The sequence below is a fragment of the Pholis gunnellus genome (assembly GCF_910591455.1).
Source record: "Pholis gunnellus genome assembly, chromosome: 4".
Classification (NCBI taxonomy): Eukaryota; Metazoa; Chordata; class Actinopteri; order Perciformes; family Pholidae; genus Pholis; species Pholis gunnellus.
Window position 1 is genome coordinate 25,063,453 of NC_136530.1, and position 11,662 is coordinate 25,075,114.

At 43.1% G+C, this 11,662-nt stretch overlaps 1 protein-coding gene across 1 annotated transcript in view; it reads left to right on the forward strand.

The window, feature by feature from the left end:
* Nucleotides 1-11,662, forward strand: part of mcf2l2 (MCF.2 cell line derived transforming sequence-like 2) — a gene marked incomplete at its 5' end in the record, with an annotated part of 115,974 nt that overhangs the window by 77,151 nt on the left and 27,161 nt on the right. The window contains 4 exons of the mRNA XM_079158007.1: nt 1,331-1,411; nt 2,772-2,912; nt 5,609-5,701; nt 6,042-6,120. Of these exons, the coding sequence (XP_079014133.1) occupies nt 1,331-1,411; nt 2,772-2,912; nt 5,609-5,701; nt 6,042-6,120 (394 nt within the window). The remainder of the gene's footprint in view (nt 1-1,330; nt 1,412-2,771; nt 2,913-5,608; nt 5,702-6,041; nt 6,121-11,662) is intronic.

Here is an 11,662-nt window from a genome sequence, read left to right on the forward strand (position 1 = left end):
GGTACTAAGGGGCCCAAAAGAGGAGGAAATATCTGAGCTGCATTGTGACACAAATAAAGAGGGAATGTGTCCACATGAAGTAAGATGCCAAAAACATCTTAATTAAAGGGAAAATTCGGCAACATTATTATGGCGGTAAATGTAGTCCATTGAAGCAATAGATTTCTCAATACGTGCTATATTGATTCAGAAAGCTGAGTTCCCTTGCTCGTGGAGCCGTGCCGGCAGTGCCTATATACCAGGATGCATTGAGCTCCTGGCGCCAAGCCAGAACATAGTGTAGCTGAGTTGCTTATGTAAGGAGTTTTTGTTGTCTGAACCAGCGTGAAAGTGTTTGCACTCGGCAGCTAAAGATCTGGAGGATCTCCTCTGCTTCAATATATATGGCTGAATATCCAAAACACTGTAGGATGTATCCTCGTCAATAACGATATGTTTTCTTTAAACTTTATTTACACAATGGAACGGGCCTAGGAAGCTCTGTTTTGCATCTAGAGCATGACACCGCTGGCTACCCAGAGAGATGCAGAGATGAGGAGATTGTAGTTCTTCCTCCCTTCAACTACGTGACTGTCACGTCAAAGGAAAGCACTGGATGCATGAAATACAAAGCATTTCACAATAGAACTCAGCTTTCTGGATAGCTCACAATTATGACTGTATTGCTTCAATGGACTACATTTACCATCAACACTGAATGGACATCCACATCAAAAGTGGCAAAATAATTTGTTAAGCTATCCGTGACTTGCTGTTTATAGGAGGCACTCAAATCAATGTGACAGTCAGAGATGGTTGATTTAATTTGTTCCATCACAGGTGTTATAACAATCTGCAGAAACACCCTGAGTCCGCAATAGGAGTGTTATAATGGTACTAAGTCCAATAGATAATAATAAAATGAAATGATCGATGCCTGTGAAAAAAAAAAATGGTTTAAGAATTTTTGGAATGATTCTATTTGGCTTCAAGAACCAGATGTAATCCAGACGGTGCACACAGTTTCTTACATTACTTTTTCCGTAAATATGCAATCTGTGTGGTCATGGATTGTGTGTGTGTGTAAGATATATATATATATATATATATATATATATATATATATATATTAGTTATCATAGCTATTAGCAATGTGCAAGCTATGGTTCAGGTTATGCTTGGCAGTGCAAGTACTTTTTTAATTTACAAAGTTGGGTTAATGTGCATTCCAGCTTGTAGAATTTGACAACGGTACTCAAATAAGAGTTTACAGGTAGAAGCGTTGGAAGCAAAGTGCTATGACTGTACTGAGTGGTGCTCTAAATGTCTGACTATGTGTTGATGTTCACAGGGGAACCTGAGTGAACTGGGGAAGCTGCTGATGCAGGGATCCTTTAATGTGTGGACTGACCACAAGAGAGGCCACAGCAAGGTACAACTCCACAATCCAGTGGACAGTGTTACTGTCTCTATGTTACCAGAAGTATTAATACAAACCATGCCTGCCTTTTTGACATTAGTCAAACAGAATACATTTATTCTGCAAGTTTTAGCTGCTTTTAGTTTTTTCTACCATTCAATAGTTGGATGGATGAAGGGTTGGATGGATAAAGGGTTGGATGGATGGATGACGGGTTGGATGGATGGATGGGTGGATGGATGTATGACGGGTTGGATGGATGGGTGGTTGAAATGATGGATGGTTGGATGGATAAAGGGATGGATGGATGGATGGATGAAGGGTTGGATGGATGGATGGTTGGATGGATGGATGGATAAAGGGTTGGGTGGATGGGTGGTTGAAATGATGGATGGTTGGATGGATAAAGTGTTGGGTGGATGGGTGGTTGAAATGATGGATGGGTGAAGGGTTGGATAGTTGGATGGTTGGATGGATGAAGGGTTTGATGGATTGATGGATGGATGGTTGGGTGGATGGATGGTTGGGTGGATGAAGGGTTGGGTGGATGGGTGGTTGAAATGATGGATGGTTGGATTGATGGATGAAGGGTTGGATGGATGGATGGTTGGTTGGATGGATGAATGGTTGGGTGGATGGGTGGTTGAAATGATGGATGGTTGGATGGATGGGTGAAGGGTTGGATAGTTGGATGGTTGGATGGATGAAGGGTCTGATGGATTGATGGATGGATGGTTGGGTGGATGAAGGGTTGGATGGATGGTTGAAATGATGAAGGGATGGATGGATGGTTGGCACGATGAATTGATGGATGATTGGATGGTTGGATGGTTGGTTGGTTGGATGGATTCAACCACACAAGATTTAGAGAGAGTGCTAATAGATTTTCACATTGTGGAAAAGTCCTCAAGAGAAGAGCAGGTTTGAGAATTGATTAGTTGAAATCTGAGATGTCATTTGTAGTAAATGGGTTTAAACATTCATTTAAAACCATTGGGTTTTTATATTTATATTATATATTTATCAAAGTTATCAAAGAAAAAACAGGGAAAAAGAATGTAGATGTGGGGACTGCAGTAGTTGCATTTGCTGATGGTGAAAGAAGACCATCTGTTGTAGAACATGTATCCTCTTCAGTAAGGGAAGAGATGCATAACAGACAAACACACAGGAAGCAAGAGGGTTTATGATAAATATGGCGTCAGTCTGGAGAAACACCATTGGTAGCAATACCAGGATTATTCACCAGTTCTCAGTTGTTTCTTACCACACTTAATTTGAAAACAAAACTATGTATCAACATGAACATGATAGTCGAACAGTGGAATGATTAATGGACCTACTGATAAAACAACTCATCTCCTGGTTTCAGGTGAAGGACTTGGCCAGATTTAAGCCCATGCAGAGGCACCTGTTCCTGTATGACAAGATGATGCTGTTCTGTAAGAAACGAGAGGAGGCCACAGATGGACACGACAAGACCCCGTCCTACAGCTTCAAACACTCGCTCAAGGTCAGACACAGATGATGTTCTTTCTCCAGCTGTCCGTTTTGTTTGGTTGATGTCACACCTCTGTGTGTGTGGCAAAGCGATAAAGACCTCACTGTAGCCTGATGGTCTTAAACAGCAAAAGTTGAATTTGTACATAAATACTTAAATGCTCATTTTATGGGTGTTTTAAATTGAACTTCACTGAGTTGGTGTAGATATGGTGTAGTGTACACAGAATATACATAAGAAGCGGACAAAGTCATCGTGGCGGCAGCCATTGGCTTGTGGACTACAGTTTTGAAGCCTTGAGTTTGCTATTTTGGCCGTCACCCTCTTGTATTTTTAGACATTTTTAGGCGACCAAAATGTTACAATTATCTTTCATGAAGTGAAAACAGACTATGAAAGTTCTAAAACGAAATCAAAGACAACTCCCAGATCGGACAACGCCGTGGTAAAGACCTGTCAACACTGTGTAGCCCCGCCCTAAAGCATACCCTGCTTTATGGTCTGTTTGACTCTAAATGGATCATTTACTAAATGAACATCATGCTGCACTGAAGAAGGCTTGAAACTAGAGATTGAGACCATAAACTCATGTTTACAATGTTTACTGAGGTAATAAATCAAGAGAGAAGTAGAGTCATTTTCTCATAGACTTCTACACAAGCAGAGGAGTCGCCCCCTGGTGGACAGTAGAGAGAATGCAGCTTTAAGGCACTACTTCATTGGAGAATCAAAAAACATCCTTGATGTATTGTTATCATGGGGGGGGGGGCTGCATACTGCAGAACTATATCAAAACATCTATTTACAAAGTCACAGTACAATCTCCCAGTCTCATTTATCCAATTACAGTATATGCTAATTACTTCTAAATCTTGCTGTTGAAAACATAACTCCCTCTAATGTCTCATGCACAGACTTGCGCAAGCGTCAGACAATAGTGGAGGAAATGTTTTAAATAGTACGATTTTAGTAAAGATGCATGTGTTAGAATTCAAGGTAAGACCCGGTGAGTAACTGATGTGCAAATGGTCATTTCAAGGTTTAAGTATTCCTTTAACAAGCTGTGTTAAAGTGTATTTAACAATAACTATACGACTTCTTACCTTGTTTCAACTCTCTCTCTCTCACACACACACTGACATTTCAGTCAAATAGGAAACAGGAAGTTGGGGCTGGAGATGGTTATGTGGAACATTTCAAAGAGGAAAGAGTGTAAAGACTGTTGATCTTGAGATACAACGTGAGGTCTTTTGATGACTCTTGTAAACAGGATGAGTAACCCAGCTAGGGAAGATAGCAGCTCACAGAAATATTACCAAGCCTTTTTGACAAGACAAGACATTTCAGTGAAAGTAATACTGTTTTAATTGTTGTAGTATTATGTGTAAATTCATATATTACATATTATCATCTTGATGCATCAGATTTTGAAGTTCTAGAAACATCAAAGCTGCACGGATCCATTTTTGGCCACTAGGGGACAGAAAGGCTCCACATCAGCCCAGACGTCTTATTGTTTCATCTTGGAAGCATGTGTTGCTTCAGTTTATCATTCAAGATAAAGCTAGGACTCTGACATATTATTGATCTATATATTTTCTTTTATACAGTGTATATATTAATATCCAAAAGGTCAAACAAAGATGAAGAGGCATGATACAAACAAGTACCGTCTCCTCCAGCGTTACCCTTGACACAGAACACAATCTCCACACACACAACAGAATAAATCAAATATTCAAAACGTTGACTTATGAAGTTGATATTCCTAAAAGTATTATGGAAGAAAAGGATCATTCGCCACATTTTAAGTTTAAAAACTCACTGCCTTGTACAGACTGTTCATCTCCATGCATCTGGACACATTCCTCCACATAAAGCCTGAGGGAACTGGAGCTGTCATTGATGAATATGCTGCACAGCACCTCAGGTTCCCTTCCAAACAAGTCCACAGAAAGACAGTCGCAAAGGAAGTCAAGTATGAAAGAAATTCAATCACGTTTTCCTTTTTTGGGTCAGCAAAACATCTCCGTGTATCGCGCTTGTGTTCCTGCCTGTGTTGTAATGCACAGTAACAGAGTTGCTCTAATGAAGGCTGAGGACTTGTGCTGAAACTGACATCCAGAGCAGGATCAGTTTGTTGTGAATGATCAACGAAGCTCCTTTCATTCCTTACCGGCCGTTAGAATTGACCTATTCTGTGACAAATGCTCCTGTCTGGAGGTGTGTTCAGGTTCAATCATAGTTGTCGTTGCCGATGCATTCAAGTGCCAAATCTCATGACCACCATTCTTTCATTAGAATACTAGCAGGTTGGACTACTGTACATGATCTCTTCACTACAAATCTAGACTAGGAAAAGATAGCACATTGCTCCTGTTTTAGCCTCACTGCACCTGTACTCTGACTTCATAGATGCTGCTACTCTAACTGTTCCTAAAGTAGCCACAAAGGGTGAATTTCCAGCCCCTGCTGGTTGGTTATTATGTTTAGTCTTCTATGTGCTCTTTTCTTTATTATGGGGACTTCAAGGCAACAGAAATCAAACACAGTGCTTTGCTGTGGGTCTTTGTACCGGGTTGATCTGACCGTGACCAGCTTATACTCAGTCCTCAGCTCATTTTGGGTTCACTTTTGACTCTTTTAGTCATTGCTGAAGACACAGCTTTGCTGCATCTCACATTGTCTCTGTCCCTCTGTCTGTCCAGATGAGCTCTGTGGGGATCACAGAGAACGTCAAAGGCGACATCAAGAAGTTTGAGGTGTGGTACAACGGCAGAGAGGAGGTTTACATCATCCAGGTATGTTAATGCCAGCGGAATGAGTTTAACACAAAAAAACAACACAGCAAATATTTGATAAAAGTCGAAAAAGTCAATCGTACATGTAAAACTATAAATGTCCTTAATATTTCATTTTGTTGTAGATGTTTGTTGGGAGGCATTCAGTGACCTTTAACACAGTCCTCTTGGGGGCAGTGTTGTACCACACAGCTCTCCCACTGCACAGAAAAACAGCATTGGCGTTAAAAAGCTCTCTGTGTATGTGTGTGTGTGTGTGTGTGTGTGTGTGTGTGTGTGTGTGTGTGTGTGTGTGTGTGTGTGTGTGTGTGTGTGTGTTTGTGTGTGTATTCTTCCCCAGGCTCCTTCCATGGATGTGAAAAATATGTGGGTGTCAGAGATTCGTAAAGTTCTTACAGGCCAGCTAGAGGCGTGCAGAGGTACACACACACACACACACACACACTAAATATCTCCCTCTTTATGTATTTTTTACCTCTTTCATAACAACGTACTTCAGTTCTAACTTGAAGCTGAAGGACAGGCACGTGTCTGTTTGAATCCATTCATCTTTTGGCTTCTGCTTCCAGGATACACATGTACTTATTTTGTTTCTGTCGAGTTAAATGAGTGTTTCTGTCAATGGAGCACAAACAGCTGTTTCTTTTCACATCCAGCTCAGTGATTGAGGATTTTCTTTTGACCAAACCAGAGTTGGTGATGGTTGAAACATTGGAAAGACGTAACAGGACCGAGTTTGAATGAAGTGTGTTTTGCGATCAGCTTGGTCACATTACTGTCTCTGTCGATGGAGTCCAGTGGCTTTGAGGAGAGCTTATTAATTGTATGTTTTCTACGTTAATACATTTTAATAACTGTCCAAATACCTGTTGAATATATTAATACATATACACTTCAAAGCGTGTCACGTAGCATAGCGCTAGAAAAGGGGCGGAGATTAGCGTGTCACAGGTGTCATGATCCCATCACAAAGACAGAAGTCTTCGTGGGTGTTGGTGGGTTTGTTGTCCAGTGGAAACTAGTTGCTGCTATACTTCTTCATAATTCCCCAGACATTTCCCAAACTGCTGTTTGTAAAACTTTTTTGTATTCCTCTTCATATACCCCTTGCGGAGGCTCTGTCATTACTTCCTGCTGCAGCAACTCAATGTCTTTCTGTTAACTCGGAGCGTTAACCCCCGGTGTTCACAGCGACCATAGTGGAGCGTCACAGTTTGACACGCTGGGCTACCCAGTGGCTTTGGAAGGCATGCTGATGGGTCTGACCAAGAGTCCCTACGGGACGAGTTGGAATTAGAACATGCTGGTAAATAGCGTATACAGTAGCTTAGAAATGTCATTTAGAAAGTACTAATTCGTTTTTTTTCCAATCTTGTGGTGGTGAGAAATGTAATCACTAAACCAAGTCCTGTGAGTGCCTTAACATAACCATTCAAAATAGTTCATAATGATATGAATATGAGTGGATGTTGTATTGCAACACTGGATATTTTGACCCAAATGAATGAGATTGTCAGTGAACATTTTGCTGAAGGCATCAGGACCGACACGTGTAAACTCCTCCTCACTATGTCGATGAGAAAGCAGAACCAACACTTGATAACGTTGCTGACAAAAAGTCTCCTGTTTCAAATGAGTGGCAGATAAACGTTATTTCTAACAGACAAGGTTCCATATATAACGGATTACAGTGCATACAAAGAACTCCAACCAGCAGTGAATGACTGGGAAATTAAGATGGACATTTTTCACATTTTATAGATTAAACTAAAATATCAATAGAGTAATCAATAATGACAATAATTGTTATTAATAGTTGTAGCCCTAGTGTAAGAATAACATATAAACACACAAATGTATATGCTCTAATATAACTGCACACACACACAGCGACACACACAGCGACACACACCTCTCTCTGTGTCTCTGTCCACTGGCCTCCGTCCCCTCTCTCTCCCTGTGTGTTCCTTCCTCTCTCTTCCTCTTTGTACCAGTAAGCATCACTCGTCCACAGTTCCACTCTGTGGTCCTGACTGACAGGAAAACCACCCTCTGTGAGCCGCACGCTCTACCCGTCTGACAACCCGCCTGTGTGGGAGCGTGTGTACCTGTCCCTGTGTGTGTGTGTGTGTGTGTGTGTGTGGGCAGACTGACTAATAATACAGCAGCCCTGTCATGAAGCCTGGAGAGCAGAGGCTGTAGGAGGCTCTGACGGTCCAGTGCAGCCAGCGAGTGGTGTGTGTGATTTACACCTCTGACTCCTTGTGAGGAGGGTGGAGGAAAGACAGAGAGGGAGAATGAAATTGGTGTGGGAAAAGGAGAGGGTGGAGATTGAAAGTGATGGGGGAGAGAAGAGAAGAGGGAGGCAGAATGATGGGTAGAGAGAGACAAAGAGACAGAGAGAGAGAGGAGAGATGTTCAGGGTGGAGATGGAGGCTGAGAGGCAGCACAGAGGGAAATAAGGAGGCTTGTGAGAGGAGGGAGGGCAGCATGTGAGGAGAAAGGAGGGTGGAGAGAGGGAGGACGAAGAGGAGCGCCGGTCATTTCAGCTCTGAGAGAAAAGAGGAAGAGATGGATTATAATGTGAAATACATCTGTAAAGATGGAATACTCAGTGAAAACAAAAAACGGCTTTAAGGGAAATGTAAAGTTGGGCGTTGACTCAAGGTCCATTCATTAGCTTTTTCTGGAGCTTTCAACCACACCTCAAGGTCTTCATCATCTTTTTTGGGGGGTTCAAACTACTGTGTGTGGGCTCAATAATGAACATCCACTCATCTCTGATCGCATGAGATGTCGTTGGAAAAAGCTTGTTAGTGAAAGCTCATCCTCCAAAGTCAAGAATGAATCGTACTTACACCTACAACAGGTAACGCACTGTAATTCATATACAACCCTCTTGCTTGGAGAGGAGGTCTGGATGAATGGATGAACAAACCCAGGAGGCCGCTGTTCATGTCCCGTGTGAAAACAAAAGTCAACATTGACTCGTTTCACGATACTTTAGTTATGCACTTTATGTATTAAGTGTATTATTCCAAATTCCGTACGTATCTATGATTGAGGGATTGTCGCACTCTTCTTCTTTTCGTTTCACTGAAGCGTGATGGTTATATGACAGTTTCCCATTTCTTTACACAGTCCTTTGCATTTTTATTGAACACTGCAAGGTCTTTTGAGTTGCAAGGGTTGGGTAGTAGAGGGCAGACAAGGCAGTGCTCCATAGTGTGGTCTGCTTCTCCACAGTCACTGGTGGTTGGGCCAGCCTTGTAGCCCCATCTGACCAGAGCAGCTTTTGATCGTCCTGTTCTCGTTCTGAGGCGGTTTAGTGTTTTCCATTGATCCCACGGTGCTTCTGGACCAGGGGGAAGGTTTTCAGTGGGGGGTATTCCCATGACAGTTGGAGGAGGGTCATTCTCAAGCTTTTCCCTCCAGCCTGCCGCACTCTGGAGAGCAACGGTGCTAATGGCAAAAACAATGCAAACAGCGGTAACGGTGCTGACAGAGCTACAGTAGACTGTATATACACTGTGTATTGCCATTGGTGGGACAATTAATGAATTTACTCATGTTAGAATAAGTGAGGGGGCACTAGCGAGCAATTTTTGCATTCCCGAGCATGAGACCTATAAAATATCAAATTTTCAACATTTTCGTCATTGAAGCCGAGTGTTGTGCTATTGCAACATTGAAACAAATCAGTTCAAATCATGTGTATTACACTGTCTTTTCTATCACTAAACATCTTTAGAATAAAGACAGATATACTATAAGTCAAATAGTTGAAATTGATCCTCTAAAGTCGTGTTGCCATGTATATACATGCAGAACATAACAGTGTGAGGGAAGTGGAAAACTGAAGAATGAACTGCATGATGACTACATGTTTGTCATATTCACAGTAACAAGCCAACACAATGCCAGGGGTTTGAAAAGAATGGACTGTTGGATGCCAGCCTGTGTCTGTAACTACTCCTTACCGCTGCCCCTGCTATGGTTCTCCTCTCAGACTGTTGTTGGCTGCACGCTCCACAATGTGACCAGCCGTTATGAATAAAACATGGATCCATGATGAGAAAATATATCCATTTTGCTGAATACAATATTTGGAGCATGTGGAATGGCTCCATGCTGAGTCTGCATTTGTGCGACAGCTTCATTGGTCACTTGGAATGGGAGGCGACAGGCGGGATCATTCGCAGAGCTTTGTATCTCACTTATGTGAGCTATGCGTTTGGCCGTGGCTGCGCCTCACCGTCTGCAGTTATTTTACTTGATCATTCTCTGGAGGTTTCTTGTCGCACATCAGTCCTGTGGCAGGCCGGATCTGTTAACGTTGCATTTATGAAGCCTCTTGTTTAGGTATGGGTTGATATGCGAAGCTGTGTCCCCGGTGACTTCAGTGTGGCGATGTTTCTTTCTGTCTTTTAGAAGCCGCTAAGTGATTTCTATTGGGGAAATAAACACAGCTTATTTGACGCAACAGTTTGGGCGATTTAATGCATCAAGATTACTCGGAAATGTTGGAATGGAAGGAGAGGTGAAGCTTTTTGGTGTAAAAGATGTCGCTGCTCTGGAAGTCACAGCTGATCAAGAAAACAGTGCTACCCATCATTGTTTATTCTCCTCTACGATTTATTATCTGGGACTGCGTAACAAGGACTCACCTTGCTACCAGTTCCTGTCCTGTATCAGGGCACAGAATAAACACAATCACAAACAGGACTCAGTTGCCACCTCAAAGAAAACAGCAGCCCAAACAGAGAATCAAATTTCCGAACCTAACCCCGCGATGACGGGATGCTTCGTAATTAACGGACAAGCCAGAATCAATGTAATTAACACAATGACAAGAACAAACTCACAAGAAGCAGTCACATATATTTATATCACAACAAAGCATGACAAATCAATCCAGCAACATTGCAGCGCTAAAACAGTATTTCACCACACTAAGGAACACGAGCCGTTCAAATATTATTCACATCAGAGGGAACAATATTAACCATATCATAGAAACGACACCATAGACACATGAACACAGTAGTAACGCTACTGCAGATGTAAAAACACAAAAGCACTTCACTTACCAAAGCTGCTGTTCACTTAAAGACAAAATCCATCCTCCTTTCTTTGTTAACAAAGAGTTTAATGAAGCGGTTGTACAAAACATCGGTGACTTTCATGGACAGGATTTCTGGGCGCAGCCGGGGGGTGGAGAACGTCAGGTTCGGGGGTCTCGGGATCGCCTCTCTGCTTTTTGCAGATGATGTGGTCCTGTTGGCCTCCTCGGATCGTGACCTCCAGCATTCACTGGGGCGATTTGCAGCCGAGTGTGAAGCGGCGGGGATGAGAGTTAGCACCTCCAATTCCGAGGCCATGGTGCTCTGCCGGAAACCGGTGGATTGCTCCCTCCAGGTGGGGACGGAGTGCCTACCTCAAGCGAAGGAGTTCAAGTATCTCGGGGTCTTGTTCACGAGTGAGGGTAAGATGGAGCGGGAGATCGACAGGCGGATCGGTGCGGCTGCAGCAGTAAAGCAGGCGCTGCACCGGACCGTCTTGGTGAAGAGCTTTGCCTTCCGGCTCAGCTCTCAATTTACTGGTCGGTCTACGTTCCTACCCTCACCTATGGTCACGAACTCTGGGTCGTGACCGAAAGGACAAGGTCGCGAACTACAAGCGGCCGAAATGAGTTTCCTCCGTAGGGTGGCCAGGCTCAGCCTTAGAGATAGGGTAAGGAGCTCGGACATCAGGAGGGAACTTGGAGTCGAGCCGCTACTCCTTTGTGTCGAAAGGAGTCAGCTGAGGTGGTTCGGGCATCTGATTAGAATGCCTCCTGGACGCCTCCCACTGGAGGTTTTCCGGGCACGTCCAACTGGGAGGAGACCCCGGGGAAGACCCAGAACACGCTGGAGGGATTATATCTCCCAACTGGCCTGGGAACGCCTCGGGATCCCCCAG